General features: G+C 37.8%; 1 protein-coding gene and 2 long non-coding RNA genes across 4 annotated transcripts; 1 reads left to right on the top strand and 2 right to left on the bottom strand.

Annotated features, from left to right (window-relative positions):
• Positions 1-2,740: 2,740 nt before the first annotated feature.
• LOC145430034 (uncharacterized) lies at positions 2,741-3,945 on the bottom strand. The gene is made up of 2 exons (XR_013910411.1): positions 3,787-3,945; positions 2,741-3,276 (listed from the first exon to the last, which is right to left on the bottom strand). It is a non-coding gene; the product is annotated as an uncharacterized LOC145430034 (long non-coding RNA).
• A 1,439-nt stretch (positions 3,946-5,384) lies between these two features.
• Positions 5,385-23,705, bottom strand: LOC113025796 (calsenilin-like). 2 transcript variants are annotated; one of them, XM_026173959.2, is made up of 9 exons: positions 23,401-23,705; positions 19,309-19,507; positions 11,521-11,645; positions 7,497-7,566; positions 7,165-7,235; positions 6,974-7,081; positions 6,795-6,899; positions 6,001-6,063; positions 5,385-5,907 (listed from the first exon to the last, which is right to left on the bottom strand). In XM_026173959.2, the coding sequence occupies exons 1-9, from the start codon at positions 23,404-23,406 to the stop codon at positions 5,860-5,862; spliced, it is 795 nt and encodes a 264-aa protein (XP_026029744.1). In that variant the 5' UTR covers positions 23,407-23,705; the 3' UTR covers positions 5,385-5,859. The 2 variants fall into 2 exon arrangements, with proteins under 2 accessions (XP_026029744.1, XP_080160436.1); XM_080304310.1 differs by having other exon boundaries at positions 19,309-19,483.
• On the top strand, positions 7,980-8,252 carry LOC145430035 (uncharacterized). The gene is made up of 2 exons (XR_013910412.1): positions 7,980-8,089; positions 8,171-8,252. It is a non-coding gene; the product is annotated as an uncharacterized LOC145430035 (long non-coding RNA).
• Positions 23,706-23,852: the final 147 nt, after the last annotated feature.

Raw genomic sequence — 23,852 nt, 5'->3', positions numbered from 1 at the left:
TTTTCTTAGGAAGACTATCAGGGCAGTTTCTTTCATAGTTTGGATAAGAATGAAAAAATAATGAAAGCTCATAGTCCACATTATGGCTTATGGGGTACAAGTGGGATTTGGCAAGTGGGGTAACTCAGAGATTTGTTTGTATTGGTGCAGCATGGGGACAAGAATTACGTAGAAATAAGTCACATGATGACTTGCAGGCCAGATTTGTGCATACAGGCTGTGATCAGCTGAGCTGTGCTGCTTCTCCTGTATTCAGTATTCACTGCTTTTTTGTGGATTTAACCACGCTGAATTCAACAAGTTATAAGCAGGTCTATCCAAAGCTGCATGGCTGATGCATTGTATAAAAGATAGAATTAGCTTAGTGAATGTAATAATATTTGCTACTCTTGATCTAATCTAACATTGACCATGAACAGCCTGCTCCATACCCCTCCAGCAGAGTGAATCACTGTGAACTTCACCACAGTACTGCAAACATAACCAGTGCAGCCTGCACTAACTTGCCTGGTATTTTCATGCAACCTTTGAAGAATGCAAAATTAATATGCTTCCATTTATTTTGGGATAATTTGGCAACACATCACGTGTAGATCCATTTAAGAGCTCTAAAACGAACGAGGATATTGGAAGTTTTACATTTTCAGCTTATCAAACCTTGCGTGTTGCCATCCTTACCCTTGAAAATAATCTTCTTCTTTGGTTTCCTGTCTTTCATACATCTTTTTCTACATCTCTGATAGTGTTGCACGTCAATGCTTCTTTTCCCCTCTCCCTTCGGCTGGCAGACACATTTGTCAGATGTTTTCTGTTGATTGACAGACTGCACAGACACAGTTTGTGTATTTGGTGATATTTTAATGTCCTCGAGAAGTTGCATTTGAAATTACCGCCACTTAGAAAAAAACTTTGCTGCCTTGATGCTCACTCTTCCTCTGTTATGTTCTAGATGCTGAAGTACAGTAACCAGGATTATTTACCTTTACACCATGAACACATCACAGGGATGAGAAGGAAAAAGTTCACTTCAGGTTATAAGTGGGCTGTGGGATGTCATTTTTTTTTTGGCTTATTACCGGGCAAATATTTGCATGTAATAACTGGCAGCAGGATTGTGGCACATGAAAAATAAAGGCATTCAGCGATAATACTGATCAGTAATAATAAATCCAGCTCACTTTAACCCCTGTTTATTATCCGGGGTAATGTTAGGAGAAATCTCTTTGGAGGATTTAAGTTTTATGTGTGTGTTTTGGATTCCACTCAGTCTCACTCCACAGAGCACATGCACAGACTGAAGCAAACCCTGGTCACTAATAGTTTTTACAGATTGCTTGATGGTGATAAAGGATTCCTTGTAAATAATTCAGCCAAACTTCCCACATGAACTTTAAGCCATCGAGGTTTGCTGAACAGCAGAGACAGAAATAAAAATAAAAGTAGAAAGAATCGCCCTGGTTCATATTTAATAATTGCTACTTATGTTATTGCATGTAATAGCTTTTCACAGAGAGTAGACAGTAATCATGATGGGTTCATAAATGAGCAGTGAAGTTGCACAAATAGCACTTGTTGCTTTAATCTGTGCAGTCTGTTGAACGGATGCGGTCTTTTATCTGTATTTCCTTGTAGTATGTAAACTGTCCTTAGTTAAAATGGGTGTGGTAGCACTCAAACTGCATTCCTTTATCCCGTTGAACTCTGCCATTATGTGTGTGAGTCATTAGAACATTTATTCCCATAAAAGCCTTGGTTTTACATCCATATCCCCAGGCACATTTTAACTTTCCATAGCCACTTATTTTCCAGTCGTCTGCCCTGAAGTTGGTCATCGTTTCCGTGCGTCTTCCTCTAATCTCCTACATGTTATTGTAGCGTGGGGAAACAGTCTCATAGGACAGTTTTTCTCAGATATGTAAATACTACTGTTTATTTTCTTGCGCCGGTTGTCATGGTACAGTCTCTGCGATTATGACTACTAAAATCTGTTCTCCTTTTTTTTCTTCAAGAGTAGGTGTTGTTATTATTTTTATTTTTGTGGGTGTTTCATGTGATCATTTCACTTTTCTTTTTACCGTACTTTTTATGATCCTGTTTTATTTTTTCTCCATGCCTGAGTTTTGTAAAGGATTCTGGAAAAATGCTGTGTAAGTTAGGTGTGAAAATCTCAAAGTGATGGAATTCTCCTTCCCATACTGATGTTGTTCTTTGTGACCAGGCTTTCAAATTTCTTTTATTCTCTCCTGTTAATAAGCTTTTATATTCGACTGTTCCTGTTTTGCTTTTTTGGTTGATTCTGGCAAAACGACTTAATTTGATGGGAAATTCCACCTAAATCAAGGATGTGGAATATCTGTAAAGTGCACTTATTTCTCCTCAGTTGTGGATATTCTGTAACTTTGTAATTGAGGTCATGTTACCATTAGAGACATCGCTTGTTTTTGACTCAGAATTGCAAACATTTCGTGATACTCCTCAGATGTTATGACTAACACGGTGTAATATAGTTTGTCTTGGATGTTCATGTGTTAAATAAAATAAATCATGAAATCTTTTCTGTGGCCTGTGACATCTTCACGTCTAAAATGTTGCTGTATCTCTTCAAGGGATATCAAGAGAGGGGTTATTAGAAAAATGCACAAGTGCACAACTTGTGTATTTTTTTAACCAAACTCTCAGAAAAATCCTCCATGAGGATGACATGATGACATTTAATTCCAATAAAATGACACAGTAGAGATCATTTGTTCAAGAAAGCTTTAATTTACTTTGATAAATGACAGCTTTTTCATTAATTAGATGGTGGATCACACGTCTCTTATCCAAGCTGCTGTAAGAAAAGGCACCACATGTCCCAGCCTGAGAAAGAGGTGAGTCGCAGGAGCAGGGGCAGCGCCTTTAACGAAGGCTCTCCAGAGAGACTGGTTGCAGCATCTTTGGTCTTGCTGGTAGTAAAGCTGTCGATCTTGCTCAGAGGCGACTGCTTTGTGGCCATAGTTATTTCCGGACCCATGCTTTGGCTTTCCAAGGAACCCCAGCCCGTACCCGGTGCCTGTGCCTCCCAGCATCCCCGCTGCTGCTGCACCTGCCCACTTTACACCCTGCTTGGAGAGGCCTCGATTCTGAGAGGGAGGCGCTTTGTTACCAGTACCGCGACCTCTGAAGCTGCCTGCTCGCTTGCTGTATGCATACTGTGCACCTGGGCACAAAGCTGCAATAAGCAGCATCCAAACCCACAGTGAGGGAAGCTTTTGCTGGCCCGCCATCAGAGCAGAGCTGCAAAAACAGATTAGGTTGAGTTGAACTTTAGAAAGAAAAAAATGTTATTAAAATGATACTGCGCTTCATTAATTGTCATTTAGGACACGTGCAGAGGAGTTTTTTGAAAGTCTGTCAGCAGTCAGTTCAGCTGGCGATAAAGCTTTTGATTTCCTGCGGCTCAGTAACAAAAGCTACATGCTCCCTAACCCTGACACAACAGACATCTAGAATGACCGATATGCTCTGTAAACACGAGGATTAGCTGGGCATTATGTGGCACATTTGTTCTTCCATTCACTAGGCATTTGCTTCTTTTATCTCTCATAAACAGTGCATATCATATCAATTGTTAAAAAACATATCAGTGATGTATTTGGAACAGTAACCACATGTACATTATTGCAAAATATTTGGTAAGGGGCCTTTTAAAAAAAAAGTTAGAAAGTTATTACATAAAACTGATTAAATGTGTACATTATCTATAAAAAATAAATTTTTTAAGGAAACAAAATGGAATTTATTTACCTTTCTTAGGAGTTACTTAAAGAGGCTGTGATCCTGGAGCGGTTGTTTATCAAACCACAACACAGCAGGGCTGCGAGGTGGTTTTCATCTTCATTTACAGACTATCAACCCAACCAACACAGTCAGCACCAAGACCCCTCCCCCCCCACCCCAACACACATGCCCACCCACCCACAAAAAAAAAAAAAAAAAAAAAAATCCTGCTTTGCTATTGGTTCTACATCAATAATACAGAACAGGTTCAATGTTTTTGCTGACAGTGGATTTTCACACATGCAGTGTGAGTTTCTCTCATTACTCAGCAAATGGACATGAGTGCAAACAAATCAAAACATTACTGTCTCAACTAACATTTCATTTAGTATTTATTTATGTTTATGTCTACATAAAGTGTCTGACCACTAAAAAATGTTCTGGGCTTATAACATTTTTCAGAATCCTGAGAAAAAAAATGTTCAGAAATAAAATTGTAGTCAAATTCTAGGAAAAAGTTTGTAATTAATATTGTAATTAAAATCAGAAAAAAACAAACAAACAAATAAAAAAAACACCAACAAAAACAAAAAGTAAGAAAAGAGTCAGATTTCAATTTAAGAAGTCATACCTTCTGAGTTGAAAAGTCAGAATTTGGAAATGAGAATTTTGAGAATAAAATCTGAATGTTTGTATGTGGAATAAGAAATCTAAATTAAATTCAGACTTCTGCCCCAAAAAAGTAAAATTTAAAAAGTCAGAATTCATTAAGTAATATAAGAACTGTGCAAAATACTTTTTTCAGTAACTCCAATCGTCTTTCATGGCGATTCTAATGTTCAGCCAATGTTTGTGCACAGACATGGCGCATGCGCACAACACCAATGCTAAATTAACTTCTTTTTCTCTCACCCATCCGGAATATTTCTTAAGGTTATGGTTATGGTTAGGTTTAGTCGCAAGTCACCGTCAAATTATAATACGGGTAGGACGTTTTGTCAGAGTAGGATGGTTTCTCAGAACACCGGCCCTTTGGATGGAAGCATGGCCTGCAGAATAAGGGGGCAGTCGAGCCAGTGACTGATTGTGTATGCATTTTTCTTTTTTAGTATTATTTTTTTAAGATTATAATTTAATGTCAGAACTCGAAAATGAAATTTCATTGTCAGACTTAGAGAATAAAACTATTTTTGCATGGAACAAAGAACAAACCAGTAATGGAGAGGATAAAGAGAACTCTGAGGATGAGCATGAGAGATGACTGTCTGCCAAAGGCTAAAAGATCAGGAATAATCCCTCTTGGGACCATGACCATGAAGCACTGGTTTGGATCAGGAATTTAAAGAAGCCCCCCGAGGCTTCATCTTGCACAACTGCAGTATTGTTTGTCTGACCTTATACAGTGACTTAAGACTGTGAATGACTTGTTTTATAGCATTTTAAGAGCTTTACTATTACAAAATGCCAGATTCAGTGCAACAAATTTGATACAATCACTTACTCTATACTCTATTTTCTATAAGGACTGTTAAACATATGGAAACTGATAAAATGCACATGTGGAATTTCTTTTGCCTGTTGCATTTTTTTTTTTTTTTATAAAAAGAAGGGATTCAGCAGGAGTATCAGTATGTGAGAGCAAATATTTATTTCAACTGGATTCTGGTAAGCACAACAATGTCTGGGTTTCATTTCTGCACAGTTGAATATAGTAACAGAGAATTCTCATTTGCACGTTTGTGGCAAAAAAATACAATAAAATGAATCATTTGTGTTTGAGGTGGTTTGCAGTACATGCTCTCTAATGTCAGGCGAACACTCATGCTCATCTGGTAATCACAGCACGTTGTTTCATGTGCAGAAATGAAAGTTGAAATATCATGCAAAGAAACATTGTTTTCTCAGGTGATTTTGGTGAATCCTGTACATTTCTCTGCATGAAACAGCTTGACTGGAAACTCAATAGTGTCCATCAGTTAGCAGTAGAAAGTGTCAAAACACCCAGTTTTTCCTTTTTAGGATAAATGAAATTGTTCAGGGACAGACGTTTGTAGTGGGAAGCTCTATACAGCATTATTGGTCCACCTTTCTCTGCAGAAACTAGATGACGTTCTCAAACAGCTGCATAGAAGCCATTATATTTTCATCCTGTTATGGAAACAATAGTTATACAAGTAATATAGTGTATAAATTTGGCCAATCATCATGTGGCAAAATCTTTAGATTTACATAAGGATTTACCTTTTGGCAGGTTTCTATGAATTCATCTATTGTCACCACTCCATCTCTGTTACGGTCCATTTTCTGATCCATATTAAAGAAACAAAGTGGATAACATGAGGTAAAATAACAGGTTCTTTCTTTCTTTCAGTTTATTTATCATTCATTTCTTTCATGAATGAGTAACTGAAAAAAAGTGTACACCCCTGTAGCCTGTCACAGTAACAAATAAAATGTGGCACTGGGTAGTAATTGGTAAATGGACTGGTTCTTATAGTACTTTTCTACTCTACTTGAGCACTCAGTGCTTCAATACAATATCTGGATGTACTAATGTACATTCACCGCATACTTTATTAGGTCCTCTGTTAAACTGCACACTAACACAAGGATCTGATCAGCCAGTTAAATGTCACAAACTCAATATAATTCAGTGACTTTGAGCATGGCAACTTTGTCGGTGCCAAATTTTAAAAACGGCTGATCAAACTGGGATTTTGCCCACACACTGATTTTTAGGGTTTACAGATAATGGTTGAAAAAAGTGAAACTATCCAGTGAGCAGCAGTTCTCTGGGAAAAAAGGACTTGTTGCTTTCAGAGGTCAGAAGAGAGTGGTTAGATACAAGGAAACAGCAACTGAAATAACTACTTATTACAACCAAGGTATGCAGAACAGCATCTCTGAATGGGCTGATGAGGCCTGATTTCTTCTCTAGGGTGAAAATTGACTGAAGTAAACAACATGAGAGCATGGATCCCCCATCCTCCTGTGAGCAGTGGCGGTGGGAGTGTGGGGGTTTCTGGATTAAGTACCTGGAAGAACTTCTCCACATGTTCACCTGGGGAATCGTCTCGTACGCTGGGTAAAGTATACCTGCCCATCATGTCATAAATGGAGGTCATGATAGCCATCATTTCCTGCAGGAAAAAAGACAGACATCATAAAAGTGCAACAGATTTGGATTTTATTTATTTATTTTTTATCATTGTACCTCTTTTGTAATGTAGCCATCCTTGTTGATGTCATATAGATTAAATGCCCAGCGAAGTTTCTCCGTAACTGAGCCTCGAAGTAACACAGACAGACCTAGAACAAAGTCCTGTAAATGCAATCCATTGTTTAATTTCTTTTAAGCTTTTTATAAATGAAAACCTTTAAAATTGCAGCCCCTGCTGTACTCACCTCAAACCGGATGGAGCCATTTCTGTCCATGTCAAAAGCATTAAACAAGAAATGTGCATATGTAGTTGCATCTGAGAGAAAATAATGAAAAGCAAGAAATGACCATTGTTAATTGCAATGCATGTTTAGCACGGAATATTAACTGTAATCAACTGTGGTCTTTTTAAAAAAATGAATCTAGAGGGAGTGAGAAAAATTTACTTAATTACTTAATGTTGCTATGGCAACTTTACAAAGAAACAGCATCTAGCAAATATAAACTGCACCTTTAAAATATCCAGTATCAAGTATCATGCTTATTATAATTTTTATTATCAAGTTGCATAATGTACCTCCTTGAGGGAAGAACTGTGAGTAAATGCTCTTGAATGTTTCTTCATCCACTAGCCCACTGGGACACTCCTATTGAAAGGTAAACAATAGAAAAACAAGTCAGTGAAAGAAAAGAGTGTTTAACTCTGCTAATGAACAGTTAGGAGTCATTAACACATATGGACTTAGTGTATACCAGTTAAGAAGTACAGAATATTAACAATATTAAAGGTGAGACACTAAAAGTGAATCAGGAAATTGCTGGGACATCCAATCCTGGAAAGATTGGGACTTGTCTTGAATACTTCCCACTTATAGAAAATAGTTCTTACAGCTGAATAATCGACTTCAAATTGACTGTAATTAGTGATACAAGCCTTCACAGATTGATGGGCAGCAACACGGTTGTTGTAGAGACCCACCCTTTGGCACATCCCAGCACACCCACTCACTTCACCAGATGCACCTTGTTTAGTTCTCTCACCTTTGATTGGGTGTGGTGCTTGTCCTCGATTGCAATCACCTGTCACACATTATATGTCACACATTATATAAGGACTGCATTCACTTTTGGCTCACTCTTTCTTCACTTCCACACGGGGCGGCAGCTGAGGTGAGGTTCTAGTTGGGTTTTATTTTTATGTATTGTTTAAGGGAATGAGTAACTTAAATCTGTTTCCCTGTTTTCTTTCAGCTGTGGCAGTCCATGTGTGTCTTTGTTTCCTTCCTTCTTTGCCTTATTTATTTGAGAATAAAAGGAGAACCCTGAGAATAATTCTGAATTAGATGGCTGCTTTTTCTTATTCTAACCGGATGAGCCCATGATGCTGATTGCTTCAGCCCTGAACCTTCCTTCCTTCAAAACAACGGTCCTTGGTCTAAGGAGCTTGGAAAGAACTGAAGAAACTTCTTCACTTCTAGAACTGAAGAAGTTTCTTGGTGAAACTTCTTTAAGCAACTTAAAGAAGTCCAGATGCTTTTTTTCCAAGCTCCTTAGACTATGATGACCTGGATAACAGAAAAACCTTCACAGACAACATGGCCCTTGCTTCTCTAAGATGATGATGTCATTCCTCATCGGCTTTGTGTCCCCTGTTGCATTGTCTTAAGGAAAAAACTTAAGGAAATCTTATTTGAGACCTTATAAGATCATCGTTTACTCAAAGAATTGATTTGTCATAAAACAACGCAACAATTGTAGTAACACTGATACATGTGTGGAGAATACCTTGCTTGTGCTGGGAAAAGAGAGTGCAATAAACTACACAGGAATGAAGCAAAAACTTTGATTTCATTTGGCAAAAAAAGTGTGGAAACCGGTTTTAGTGCGAAATGTAATAAAGCTGCAAAAACAACTAAAAAACTCAGATCGAACGATTAACTTTGGTGATTGCTCTGCTCGTTTAGTGTTACCTGGAATTCCAAAGCAAAGTGGAATACAGCACCGGGTATCAACTAATACTCTTGTACTTAATACTACTGTACTTATCCTGCTATGACAAGTCAGAACGTCTGCTGTGAAAACAAATCTGCTTGGTTAGTTAAAATCATCTTCTTGATATCATCATTAAAGATTTGTTTATGCTGGACATTTCTCTGCGCAACTCTTTATGTATCATTAATGCCTCTTTTTTTTTCTAAGTTTAAAGCTTCTTTGTTTACATCAGCTTGTGGTCTTCTCCTTCCCCTCTTTAATGGAGCTTTGCTTCCTATTACAACCACTTACTGTCGATATCTATTACCCCGTCCTGCAGTGGGTAAAAATGTGTTAAGTCACTCCCAAGTTTATGCGTGCATGCCGTGGTTGACCAATACGATTTGAGCAATACATGCAGCGGCTCATAAAAAAGAAATTTGCCATCAAAATAAAGATTTCTGCCCTTAGGCACTTGCATGCACACTTATTGTTTACACACACACACACACACACACACACTCATTTTCAATAATCTTCTTGTTCAATTGTACATTTGGAGAGAAACTATTTTACATGATTACACATTTTTTTTGTTTGAAAAAAGGGGAAAAATGGTAGTATCTGACTAGGATGCTTCCTGCATTCCTCATAGGTGAGTTGCTTTATAGCTGTCCTGCAGAGAGGAAACCCTACGCACACCCAGGAATCACTGGAGAGATTATGTTACTGGGCTGGGTTTCCCCCGTGAAGAGCCTGGGCGAGGGAGGTCTGAGCTTCTCTGCTTAGACAACCCAATAAGATGCAACAAATAGAATTAGGGCTGCCACGATTTGTCGACTAGTCACGATTACGTCGACTATCAAAATCGTCGACGACTGATTTAATAGTCGACGCGTCGTTTGAAGCTTTGTAAGATCACAAAAGACGCAGGAATAAGTGGCAGGATTTAAGAGTGTAATAACGGACTGAAACAGAAGATGGCAGCATTGCATGTACAAGGATGTCAGCTACCGCTAAACCCCGAAGAAGAAGAAGAAGCAGCTGTGTCCCAGAATTCATAGCGCGGGCCAGCGCAGTTGTCAACAATGGCGGCAGCTAGTTAGTTTTAATGTTACTCTTATTATTCTTTCTGGGTCACAAAATAAACGTTTAACATATTTTCAGGCGAGAATGTAGCTGTGTAAACCTCAAATATCGGCTCAGTTTATCAGGACACCACATATTTTCAAAAGCGCTCCGACGTTTTCGGAGACATCTGTTACCCACTAGCTCGTTAGCGAGCCGGGGGCAAGGTCACTAGCGCCGTGAGAACACCGGACTCCCCGCAAATCGTTTTCAAACCCACCGCCGTCTTTCGCTACTCAGGTTAAATATATATGAGTCACTTAGATAACTTAAAATGTTATTGTTTGGCTTTTTTTTTTAGTATTTTATTTGTTCCTGAGTAAATCAGTTTGTCTGAGATTAAAGTTATAGTTTTTACACAGCTGAATAAACGTCAAGCAGACAACTGATTATCAGAAGTGTGAGATGGTCCAGAATATACTCCAGTGTCCTGTTATATTTTAGATAGCAAGGAGTTTATTAAACTTCACCGAAACAATCTGCAAATTTCATTAAAATTTAATAAACTATCATCTTGTCTTTATTTTTAGTTAGCACAGACCTTAAACACTTAAAGCTGTAAGCTAATGATAGTTATATAAGAGCAGATGCTGCTGGTGCAATAAGCTGTAGTTTTACGTCCAATGGATGATGATCTGATTAGTCGACTAATCGCAAAAATAATCGGTGACTAGTCGACTATCAAAATAATCGTTTGTGGCAGCCCTAGATAGAATATAAAAGTAATTTCCTGTAAGCCTGGGATTTTTAAAGTACCAAATGCGGACATAAAACACTATAATTCCAATCATATGTTTACAGTAGGCTACCTGAAAAGTGGCCTCAGCAACACAGGAGAACTTCTTAAATCACAACTTCTTAAAATGACGCAGTAGTCCCATAATGTGTTAAAAATAGATTCAGTATTCAGTCAGTCTGTGAAGTTTTATGGTTTTATTTGGTTTATTAGTGATTGTCATATCTCTGTTTAAAAGATGCCGGTTTATATTGTAACGGTCATTTTTGTGCCAGTTTCGAGTGCTCTTGTGGTCCAATCCTTGAAGCCAGGATTCAAAACTTTCTGGAAGTCCATGTTGTTGACATTTGATGATTAATAATTACACACAGTTTAGACATAAAAACCTGGTTGTCTATATATGTTTACATGAACTTTTCTTGTACTTTTCATTGTATTGAATATTTTTTTGTAGCATTTATATTCATTTTAATAGAAGGAATGGTTAGAGAGTGCTCCACAGGAAATTAAGTTAAATGGTGTCACTGATGCTTCTTTTTATACAAAGTACATTGAGTTTATGTGTAATGAAGTGTGCTTATATTTTATAATTAAGTAATTACTCTATAATTAATCAATCAAACTGCAACTCGCAATGTCACAAATACATAAAGGATAATAGCAAAACACGTGGTTAGGGAAAGATGCTCCTTTGTGCTAAAATACTGCCAAATAATAAAGAGTAAAACTGATGAATTGCTTCTAAGTATGCTGAGTGTTTTCTTACATTCTTAAAGCCTCTGTAAAGCGACTGCAGCTCCTTCCTGGTGAACTGCGTCTGGGCTTGGAGCTGTTCGAGACCCTCAGGTTGGTGACGCACCATGGAGAGTTCAAGGTCACTGTCACTGCTGTCTGTCACACGAAAAGAGACAAAAAGGGGAAACGAGAGGGTGGAAGGAAAGGGGGAAGAAACAGCAGTAAGACTAGAAAGACAGAAAAAGGAAATCATAGAGGCAAAACATTTACATTTACATCCTATAACTCAAAATGCTCACCATCTTCACAGAAACAGCACAAACATGGAGAGGTTTAAGAGGGAGAGGGACGACAAATAAATGGGTGGAAGCAACGGCGTAAGAAGAATGTTCAACATCGTACAAGTAAAAAAATAAGAAGATGAAACAGAAAGAAAGACGTGGGAGTTGTTTTGAGAGAAAGAGAGAAACTTGTAGCATTGAAGTATTATGCTAAAGTAACACAGCGAGCTCTTCCAGTTCTAGTTGAGCTATTTGGTGCAGTGCTACATTTTTATGAACATTGCATGAAGAAATATTTTTTGCTAAAGGCGTAACAGAAATAATCTTGATAGAAAAAGCTTTTTCTTCTTCATAATTTTGTTTATGAAGAATAACCAGGCAGAAAGTACATGCTGCCATGCTTTTTTTTGGGGCATTTTCAAGGTCGCTGTTGGCATCCTGACGCTTAAATGAAAAGATATTAGACAAGGGTGATTTAAAGCACATTTTTAGGGTTGCAAAAGCAAAAGGAGTTGCACATTTTTAGACAGCCACTGGCATTTAATGCAGTTACACCTGTGTTTGACAAGCTTAAATGCCAACTGTGAGAAAAAAAGCTTGCTTCGTCAGCCTTAAGGACCAAAAAATGTACATACTGCGATTACCAAAAACCAAGAATTTCCAAGAACAGCTGGAATGCAATTACAGTCACATGTAATAATGTGCAGAGGAATACCATTGTAGGTACTCACCATCTTCATGAGAATGCCACAGATATAGCAAGTTGAAGAGGTTGAGAAACAGGGAAGGAGAAATTGATATGACTGTTAAAAAATATTTAGATAGACCAAAATTTTTACCGATACAGAAAATTAAAAGGTAGGTTCAGGGTCGCTGTAAAAACAACACTGTAAGAATTTGTTCATGAAGAGGCCTCATGGTGTCTTTCAAAGTTACTCTTTTTTCATGGATGGACTTCGAGTTTTGTTCAAAAGTCCATGAATTTGTCCCAATAAACACAACAAGTTTTGTCATGAAAAGAGTTACAAGGGGATTAATTAACTGTCAGTACAGGAAAATTCAACTTACTGCATGTGCATGACTATTGTTAACTTTTCCATTTCTATTACGTATATAAAGAAAACCCTGTGAGATATTAAAGGCTATCCTACAAAGATCAATGTTTAATTTCTCTCTTTCTCTGTCTTACCTTCCAGTGACAAAGGGTCGCAAATCCCAAACTGTTTGAGGACAACAATACATAGTCCAATAACAACAATGATAGCAATTATTTCCATGCCCTCCAAAGCCATCGTTGCAATTCATTAGATATAGCTTCTGCAAAAGCCCTTTAAAAAAAAACCCTTTAAAATAACAACTGACATATAACACTTGCTATGGTGCAAGCTCCGCTAGTTGTTAGTTTTCATATGCAAATGGCCAGTGAATGGGGGAAAGAAATAAAAGTGACTGCAGAGCCTTCTTCATTAAAGAAACGGGTTCAAAGTCCATTTTTGCTCCTGCAGGTAGATAAAAAATTCACTGAATCTGAGTTCCCCCAAATTATCCAAAGTTATCCCCAGTTGCAGATGATTCAGTTCTGCTGCGGCTCAGCAGCGTTTCGCATCCTGCTGGATCTTTCCAACTGTCCCATCAACTCAGGGCTCCACCTCCACTTACACTGTCTTGAGCTGTGTGTTTGAGGTTGTGGGCGGATGGGTGGATCACTGTTACTGAAGGGATTCCTCTGCTAATAGTTTCTGATTGGCAATCTGCAATGTCTAAATATGCCCGGTCATGATAAAGATGCAAAATGATATACCAAGCATTGATTCACATCTTCTGATGTTTGGGATATTAACAGCACTCATAAAGAAAACTATTGTGTCCTGTGTGGTGCTGCCTGTGTCTACAGGACTGCTCAGCGATGCACGCACTCAATAATACAGATGAATTCACTCTGATCTCAAAAGCAGTTAGACCACTGTGATTGTAAAAACCGTCTTTTATGACATTGCAAAAAACAAAACAAAAGCTGAAATGAACTATTGCTATCCTGCAAAGCTAAACTGACAACACAGATATATATATTTTATAAATAATGTATGTAACAGTATTTATATATACTTTTTGAGTTTTTTATGATTATGCTCTATTGTAAAGATCATTGGGATAGTTCACAACTGATGAGTCTGCACAACATAATGGACTCAATGTAAGTAGGAAAGAGGGGTGGAAAGCAAATCAATTGTGCAGAGGAACAATATTGGTCTGTGAGCAGGCAGAGGATGTATGCCAGATATGCATTTCGATGGTCAGGGAGGGTTTATGTAAGTTAGAGAGTTTAAATGGACCTAATGAACGGGGATAGTTCCCTGCCAAAAATACAAGAAATATCAATAGTAGAGCTGCCGAGCTCCTCAAATGTACATTTGGAGGATGTAATTTAGACTGAGACCTGATGTCGTTGTGCATTATGAAAATGTATGGGTTTTTTGTAAAAAGGTGTCTATCAGCTCATTTTCTGAAAAAAAGTCTTCTGTTTATTTGATTAGGACATTATATATGGCATAATCAAATACATTGTATTCATTTATTTTAGTAAATTTAGACCTACTTCATAATATGTGTCTACACTGAAACAAATTGCTGTAAAAATACAATATATTTTGTACAGCAATACACCACTTTTTGTAAATACAGCCATATACTGCAAATGCTGATGTAGAAAATATTAACAGCAGTCATTTCTATTATTGTAGCAGCTCAAGAAGATAGTCTATGAAGGCAAACTTTTATGAGTTCAAACTCTGATTCCAAATTGAGTTCACACATGATGATTCCTATATTGGTCACCAGCATGACCTGTATTTTTTCCATAATTTTTTGGCTTTTTGCAGTGAAGAGTAACTAGGAAAGTGGGTAAACATGCCCATCAAAGGGCCTCAGGTCAGAGTCAAACCTGCGCTGTTGCATTTAGCTTTGAAGCATATGGTTGCCTGCTTAAACTATTAGCTAGGTTTTGCATCTTTTTTTGTTTACATTATTATCATCAAAAATAATATCTATGTTTAGCACAACAGCTCATTAAAACTTTAATTCTGATTGCCAATTGGGGTCTGTGTGATCCTTGCTGTTATTATTTTTTATTTCATAATAAAAGTCTCATGGTTGTGACACCCTGACATTTGAGAAGATACAAATTTCTGGACATTGACAAAAAAATAGTACTTTAAAATACTCTGCAGTATACTAAAAAGTGTATATTTTATACATTATAGCACTGTTATAGTTACTGTTACTGTTTTTCACAGTAAGAAACTGTTATTGTAGAGTACAGATGTAAAATGACCGTTTAATCCTGTAAAATCTCAGTGATTGTAGTTTCCTGTCATTTAACAATGAAATTTACTACATTGTGAGCTCAACTTGGGCTTTTAGTCAGCACTGTAAACTGTAACGTAGAGCAGATGTACTGCCCAGCTAACAAAATGCAGGAACTTGTTATTTCTTTTATGTGGATTTTTTGCAACCTGTCTTTTTTGTGAGATGGACTCAGCCATTATATAAAACATGCAAGATGCATGAGCTCATGAGGGAACCTTCCATAAAAATAATGCATCATTACATTGTTTAATGCACCTTAAGTGCTGATGTATTCCTGTTCTTCTATTAAATACAGACAAGAGTGAGGTGGCTTAAGCTCGCAGAGATGCCGACAGTGCAGCCATCAGTCCCATCATCAGGCTTTAATGACTACACTGAAAGCTACATTACAGCCTGGAGTCTAAGCCATCAATCAAAACTTCTTGTCAAACAATTAAATTAGCTAGCTAGGACATTTTTCCTTGATGCAGGCATGGAGGTCTGGTTTAAGGCACAGGTCTTAATATCTACGCATTCAAATGGTACATTTGGGCTTTCCATTCAGGTTACAGTTGTGTTGCTTTTGAAACTTGAGAGGTCACTTCTATGAATCAGCGGTTCCCAACCCCCGGGCCATGGGCCGGTACCGGTCCGTGAGTCGTTTGGTACTGGGCCGTGAGAGTTGGGGCTTGGGTGTGAAATGTATGGTTTTCAGGGTTTTAATCGGTTGTTAACGTTAATTTTTTTTAATCGTTTTTAGCGTTAACTCGGTTTCCCTGGGTCTTTTCTAGCGTGTTATGAATGAATCTTCTTTTTCTACCGGTACTGGTTTTATTTTGTTGTATTTATCCATGACACCTTAAAGGCCAGTCTGTGAAAATATTGTGGGACATAAACCGGTCTGTGGTGCAAAAAAGGTTGGTGCTATGAATCACCAAAGAAAACATGAACTATAAAGCTATCATTGTTAGTTCTGTATTTCCATAGTAGGGTATTTTAAGATGTCCTTACCTCATCCTTTTAGAGATGCTATGATTTGGAAAAAGAATAAATGCGTTCACTATTTATCGAGTTATAATGAAATTTGCTAGTTGCCCAATTTAGTTATTAAGCAGAAACAGGGCCAGCAACAGCAACAACGTGAACTATTTTAACTGTATTTTAAGAGTTTCTTCAGATCTTGTGTTTTCATTTTCTTTATTAACATCAAATACAGCAACAAGGAAAGAAAACTCTATACAGATACAGAATATCTGTATTATAAAGTAATGATTTCCAAGATATAATTGAGGGCATTTTTTATTTTAGACTAACAGATTTGTCCCCTCTGGATGGGTGTGATGTACAAGCTGGCCAAGAGCAGGAACAGTGAGCTTGCTGTAGAGTCTTTTCTAAAGGAACTTTCAGCTACTCCCTTATTCTGCAAGTGGATCTACGTGTTTGATTTGGCACAGATCCGCTTCCTGACACAATCCTCCCATTTATCAGGGATTTACACCACTACTAGGCGTACACTAGCTTGGCTGTCGTTTGTATTTCCTCCCAGAATTGAACTGAGGATCTTTCACATGTTGGGGCAGGTGTGTAAAGCTTTATACCATGGAGCCACTAAACTGAGCCTTGTCTAAATGTGACAAGTTATGATTTCATATAGATTTTACCCTGAGCATCATCAAAGTGGAAGACCTTCCAAGTCAGTGTTGCATTTGAAGTGCTCCCACTATAGCACAACAACAACAACAAGACAAACAAAGTCACAATCTCCAGGTTTTTAGTTGCTTTAGAGTTTTTTTGAATTCTTATTTTGAGTTTTCTTTTCATTTCCAATGTTATCCTAACACATTGAACCCTTAAGTGTATCATTTTTGATTTATTTTGACATTTTTTCTGGCTGTTATTTCATCGTTTAGGCTTTAAAGAGTTAAGTCTTTAATTACTGTTGAGATTTTGAGTCCTGTTTAGAGTTGATTATCATATATAGTAATTACTGGTTTTTATATACCTTCAGTTTCTATTGTGAGTTTCTTTCTAATGTGTTTAGTTCCCAAAGGCTTTCCTAGTTGTTCCTTTGTCTGTCTCGCCTTCTGTGTTTTCCCTTGAGTAAGCTAATTTGTGTTTCATTGTTTTCAGTACATTCCCTGTTTTATTCCTATAGTTAGCTTCGTGAGGTGGGTTTTACTTCCTGAATGTCTGCACTGATGTCTCATTCCAACTTTTGTCTAATCAGCCCTTTAATATGTGCAAAAACAGTCCAGTCTTCCCTGTGTCCTTTGTTAAGAGGTCTGCTATCCTCTGTACTTGTCCTCTTTCCTTGTATCCATTTAGATTTTGTTTTTGTTTTTTTCCTTCTGTTGATGTTTCACTATTTGTTTTATCATCAACCTAAAGAAAGTGTCTCCCCTTTTGTAAGTCAGCTTGCCTCCCGTGTTTGGGTCCTAACTTTACACAATATGACAAACAGACAAATTATAGATAATGCAAACATTAATTAAACATTAATTTAATGAAATACTTAATGACAGAATGATATCGATAAGTCTGTTAACTCACAGTTTGCATTTTTTCCAGCTTTCTTTCCGGTCTTCAAATAGGCTCAGTTTCATTAATATAGCAGCTCTGTTCCAGTCTTACAGGAAAATGTTTAAAGTGGACACATTTTATACTAAAAGTGTTGTTGAAGTGTGCACACTGCTTTTCCTCTCACACATGCTGCTTTGTCAGCAGTAGCTGTATTGCTTTCAGTCTGTATAATGTTTTCAACCGCTTCATATTTTCCCGGTGCTCAGTTCTATTATCTTTTGTGAAATCAACCACACTGCTGCCAGTTCACTTATCCTTAATTGTGATTCATTGGATGCTGCCAGGGACACTCCTTTCATGTAAGCATGCAGGGAAAACCCTGGAATAGGCTGATAACCAGTGTCCTGTTACTGCTTATCCTGATCGTCAGTCTTAAGGTAAGTGAGTCCAGATTACAGAAAGATTCCCTGGGTGGTGAATTGGCTGTGTAGTACAGACCTACATCGCATCTGTTTTTTAGTTCATTTTAATGCATTTCATTTGATGCAGATGAATCTCCTCTTTCATAGACTCTTCCATTCACTGTACAACTGCACAGTATGAATGTCAGTGCAGCCCATCAGCTACTGTAGACAGAGAGTGGTGTGTGTGAAATTCAGGTGCTGTAATCTCCACACGCCAGTAGATGGTGATAGTGTTGTAATAAAGTGCAGAGATTGTGGAGGAGCTTTAACAAACCTTTAAATTTCTCTGTATAACCGTTCAAAAAGCTAAAAATAATCTAATTCTAATTTTTGCTGTTCTCTGCTTTAGGTGCAAAATAGTGCTACCAGAAATATACTGGATGAGTTAAGATTAGCACACACATTCCCTTTCTGGTGTTAAACATGAGATGGAATGCATTATTATAGATAAAAACAATATTTACACAATAATGGTACTCTTATAAGTGCAAAATATTGTGTTTGCCAAAAAGTATTTGCCCTCTTGTCTTCCTGTCCAAGACATATTGCCATCTGTCTGCTGGCAGAGAGACAAGTCAGCAGAAAATGAGTCTGGATGACAGGCGCGGGTCGTTTCTAGAAACCGCAGAGGACAATTTCCATTAACCTCATTCTATATTTCTTCCGCTAAAACAAGTGAAATGTGAGAAATGGAAAGAAAATCAAGACAGAATGTGAAATTGTTCGGATGGATTGGGAAAAAAAATGTCTGCACTGAAGGTATATGTCAATAATTTACATAAACCAAGAAAAGAGGGCAGATGCTGGAAGACTCTGTGGCATTCATTTTTAAAAACGTGCCACTTTTCACTTCTCAGGGAGTCAGACAAAGAATGGCAACAGTCTGTCTGTGTGTGTTTGAGAGAGAACGAATGACAAAGGAGGGTAAAAATATAAAAACTCAAGAGTGAAAGCCTCCACAATGCACTCATTGACTGGTTTTTAGCTGAAAAAAGGTTTACATAATAAAGAATGTAATACTTATAAGGTAAATCTATACTGCACATATGAATATGTTTAAAATCAATGTATTGTGTAATACATGACAGCGGACATGCACTCTTCCTATATTAATCCTGCGTTTCTCTTCCTCCACCCTGCTGTCACAGACAATCAACAATTTCCACTGAGGGTATTAGCGTGGTGCTGCAGCCTTCTTTGTGCTTCTACCTGGGCCCTGCTGTGTGGTGCTGGCAATTATCCACTTCACAAGGCAGCACTTCATCAGAGATTTACGCGAGAGCCGTGGTCTCTGCCACTTTGAGCCCTCCGTCTGACCGCCCGGGTTTGGCTCTTTCCCATTGGCATCCGGCAGCAGACCGCCATCGACCGCCTTCTCATCTGCCTGAAGACAGAAAGAAACTGTCCTCTGAGAGAGAAAAGAGAAGCAGACACACCTGATTTTAAAGAACTAGCCACGCTTTAAATCAGGGGAATAAAACAAAAGCCCCTCTCTGTAAGTGGATGTAAATATACCAGGTGTAATTATTTCAGGCTGTAAAACAGAGTCACTGCTAACTGTGGCGTGTCTCTTTACACTGAATTAATTCTTTAATATTTTGGTATTTTAGTCACAAATTAGATTTTAGAGAAGGTATTTCTCATTGTTAATAAAATTACAGTTCTGCAGATCTTTTTTTTTTTTTGATGTTGCATGGTTTAGCTCAGTAAGGCTGATTTAGTTCTCTTCAATGCCATTAACAGCTGAAAATGACTAAATCCATACAAACACAGTCAGCAATTAGCCAGTGAGAAATAGCTGAACATTTACCAGCTAACAAACCAGATTTTCCCCGTGGAGATGAACACCAAAGATTTTAAACAAAAATCAATATCTGACCCACATTTATCAAGTGGACACAAATGAATGTTAATGTGTTGCTTAAAGCAGGTTTAATGATTTTATCCACTTCACCAGAGCCTAAAAAACCTCACCAATATACTCAGAGCTCTTCTCTTTTGGAGTGTATTGTCTCGATGTCTAGGATGTTGTCTACAATGGTTAATATAGAAGCTGTAACCTAGAGAAATAACAAGCTGGGACTGGCACGTGGCTGAACAGACTTTGGCACACATAAGCAAAGAACTGCGCTGCAGAGAGTGAACAGTGTTAACGAGGAGTAGAACTGATGTGGATGTTTAATAGAATAATGGTGTAGAAATCACAAGCTGCATCCATATTTATATTGTGAAATGAGTCAAAGCAACATTTAGACATTGATTTAATTTGTAATTGATGATCATTTAGTCATTTTAGTCATCAATTAAAAAGACTATTAAAAAGTATTTCTTTATTTATCTGTCCTGTTGTGTGACCCATTTTCGGCCAAGCTTTAGCTATCAGACAGATTACCTCATTTGACTCTACAATGCTTTGGTATACAAAGGAGTTAATGGTCCACTCAATGTCTGCAAGGCGCCGAAATTCTTGTGGGTGCAAAGCAAGCCTGAATCATCATCCCTCCACCATCGTGCTTATAGCTGGTACGAGGTGTTTGTGCTGATGTGCATTATGGCCAAACATCGCCACTTGTTTCAGAAGTCTGGGGATTTGTTTTCAACTTCTCCTGGGAACCCTCTCAAACAAGCAAGACTTGTTCAGTCTTTTCCAAACTGTCAAGGTTAATATAGTAAGCAAAACTAAAACTAAATGTGAAAAAAAAAACTTTTGGTTAACTAAAATAAAAACTAGACTGTGAAAAAAAAAACTATTTTGTGAACTTGGAAAACCAACTAAAATAAAAATAGAGTGGAAATGCCCTCACTTTTAGTACCTGCTAATTTGACCAAAATGTTATTATAACTTGCCTGATGAGGCTTTAATGGACGTGGTTATTGAGATTTTGGTTATTGAGATGTCTTTAAAAGTGTTTTTATTCTAATACCTGCACTGATTTTTCCTAAATCTGACCTCTGACATGTGCCCGCCATACAATAATAATTAAAATGTAACACAGAAACCAATAAAAACTGAACTGAACTGAAAACAAAAAGTCAAAAAGAAATAAAAAAAGAACAATTATATAGAAATTATAACATTATAATAACTCTGTTATCTGCACTCTCATGAACTTTTCACATGCTAAGTCCTGTAGAATCTGGGCGTCATGTCCAGATTTGATTCTTTTTTGCAGTTTCTTTGAGCATTGCACAGTCTGACCTGTCATCTTGAATGTTTTTCACTTGTGAATAATCTTTTTCACTGTATAAAGTTGGAATTCTGTGTTAATGGCCCCATAAGTCTTCCCAGATTGATGAGCAGTGACAGTTGCTTCTCCAAGGTCATAGCTGATGCACTGACATTAACACACCTGAATGCTTCAGGCCAGCAAACTGCAGACAATTTCTATGTTTTTAGAAGTGACCTTAACTTTTTTTCACATGATGGATTTAGAAATGTGCTTTCTGAAAGAAATGAAAAAGGTCTCCGGTGACAGGAGCGCTTCTGGGAACAATAGCACAAAAGCTCTCATGTTACCACCACATTATATCATCACGACTCACATATTCAGTGTTTCTGTATCAGCAATGTAATTCACATCTCTGATTTTAAGCAGCACAAATGATGTACTGTGAAACAATATAAGAGTAGTGCTTTTTTTTGGCTTTGTCTCTTTTGTTGCTTTTTATTCTGAATGAGGTCTTTGGGCACAATCTCCCAACCTATCAGTGCTACTGTACCACGTGATGTTTAGAAGTTTCTTCTCCTTTCCTTTTAACTCTCTGCACACTGCATGAATAATGCAGCCATTAGATCTTATTGTTTAGAGGATATTTAGATGAAAGTATTAAGAGTGTTGTAGGAAACAACTGTCTGGGGAGTTCCTCTGTCCCCTATTTGAATATGGAAGGATGCTAAATCATCTTAGCATCAATGCTGTTGCTCAATAATTCACACTGCTTAAAACTTCATCAATAAAAGATCAGAGTGGACAGCCGTGGTGAGGTGAAGGATGACTAAGAATATAAGGAGTGATAGTAGAATACACACATAGCCTACATACACACAGGCATGTTGTATGCATCTGTGCCAGTCACACGCTCACATTTAAAAATGCATGACTACACATTTAGCAGTCTCATACATAAATGCAGCGTATAGCCTTCAGGCGCGTCTAAAACGGTCTCCTCTGACCTGAAATCTGATTTTACTTCACCCGAATCAAAATAAATTCAACAATCAAATACATGTCATTGGAATTTATACATTTATTTACCTTTAAAGGGTAAATAAAACAAAATTAGACAAAATGATGTGTAAAGAACTCACATGCTGCTCTAGCAGATCCAAAAGGAGGTTATTTTGGGTCTTCACATGCGGGGAGCTGCATTATTAAAAGAGAGATGCTCCGTGCGATCTACCTCGTCGTGAACTCTCTGGGCACCCGACCCCCACTGAGCGTCACATATGTTACCTTTTTGCATGCACACACACCTGCATGCAGGCATGAGCTCACACATAGTGTTGTGTCGTGTTTTTGGTATCTTCAAGACTGCCTTGCAGTTCTGCTGCATGCATATGTTTTTGCCCTGTGTTTGAGCTCAGTCATGAACAACAAAGGAGTATTCCTGTTAGCATTCTCCTTGAGGGCAGGATAGTAAGCTTCTAAGTTTTAAATAGCCAGTTGGTGGAAGGAAACAAATCTCATTTAGAATGTACTTAAATAATGAAAGGTACTCTTTTCTAGTAAATTTACAATTCTAGGTGAACTACTTCGGGTTTTGCTCCACCAGAGTACTCCAAATCTCTAGATATAAAAATGATTAATAAATAAACAATAAGGAGCAAAAAAATAACATATAATCAGCTGCAACATGTTTGAGGAAACATAAAACATCTATAACTGAAGAAAAAATTTACATCTGCATAGTCTTATAATGCAGATGTGTTATAAGTTATGGTCGGTTACAGTTTCAAAGGGCTTATTTCACCTTTAATACTTCATGTGTGGTTTTCAGATAATACCAAGGTATTAGTTACTCCATAAGTTGGAATATTGATTTTGGAGTACTGTAAAAGGAGCATTGATGGATCTCTGTATCGTTAAAATATCACAAAATCATATGGTCCAGTCCTCTTTCTTTCAAATGTTCAGTTGTGAGACTTTTTAGCGCTGATAAATAACCAGAAGGTCAGAGCATGTGCGCTAGGGCAGGTAAGACACTGCAGGAGCGTTATTGTGATTAATCGTCTGTATTCTGGGTAAATCGTATTCAGCAATGACAGAAAGTAACAGTCAAAGTGATAAATGCTCATCCTACCTGCATTGCGTCTGGATTTCACTTGCTGTTTTGAGGAAAAAAAATCGCTGCAACCTTCGTCTGCGCTCCTCAGATGAGACCCAGGGCGAGCTGCAGCCGCTTGCAGACACAGAGAGACATCAGCTATTTAGAGGAGGAGGAGCAGAGCTGCTCAGAGTCCTGCGCTCACAAGCTGAGCCGAACATAAACACTATACAGTTGTGATCATCACATCCAGCGTCGCAGGACAACACCTCTGAAGAAAAATGACAGAGTCATTGATCTAAGGGAAGAGTCGTGATCTTCAGCAGATACTGAAAAGTGCCAGTGCTCGTCTCAACAAGTGAACAATTTATAGAGCTGCAGAGGCAGGGAGGTGTGGATGAGCTGTTTACATTGTGACAAATGTTATTAGAAGTACCAGACACATTATAACCTGCAGCACTGGCGTGCGAGTCCCGGCCCAGTCTGCG

The sequence above is a fragment of the Astatotilapia calliptera genome, chromosome 7 (genome assembly GCF_964374335.1).
Source record: "Astatotilapia calliptera chromosome 7, fAstCal68.1, whole genome shotgun sequence".
NCBI lineage: Eukaryota > Metazoa > Chordata > Actinopteri > Cichliformes > Cichlidae > Astatotilapia > Astatotilapia calliptera.
The sequence above is the reverse complement of the archived record's forward strand: the minus strand, read 5'-3'. Positions and strand labels throughout refer to the sequence as shown.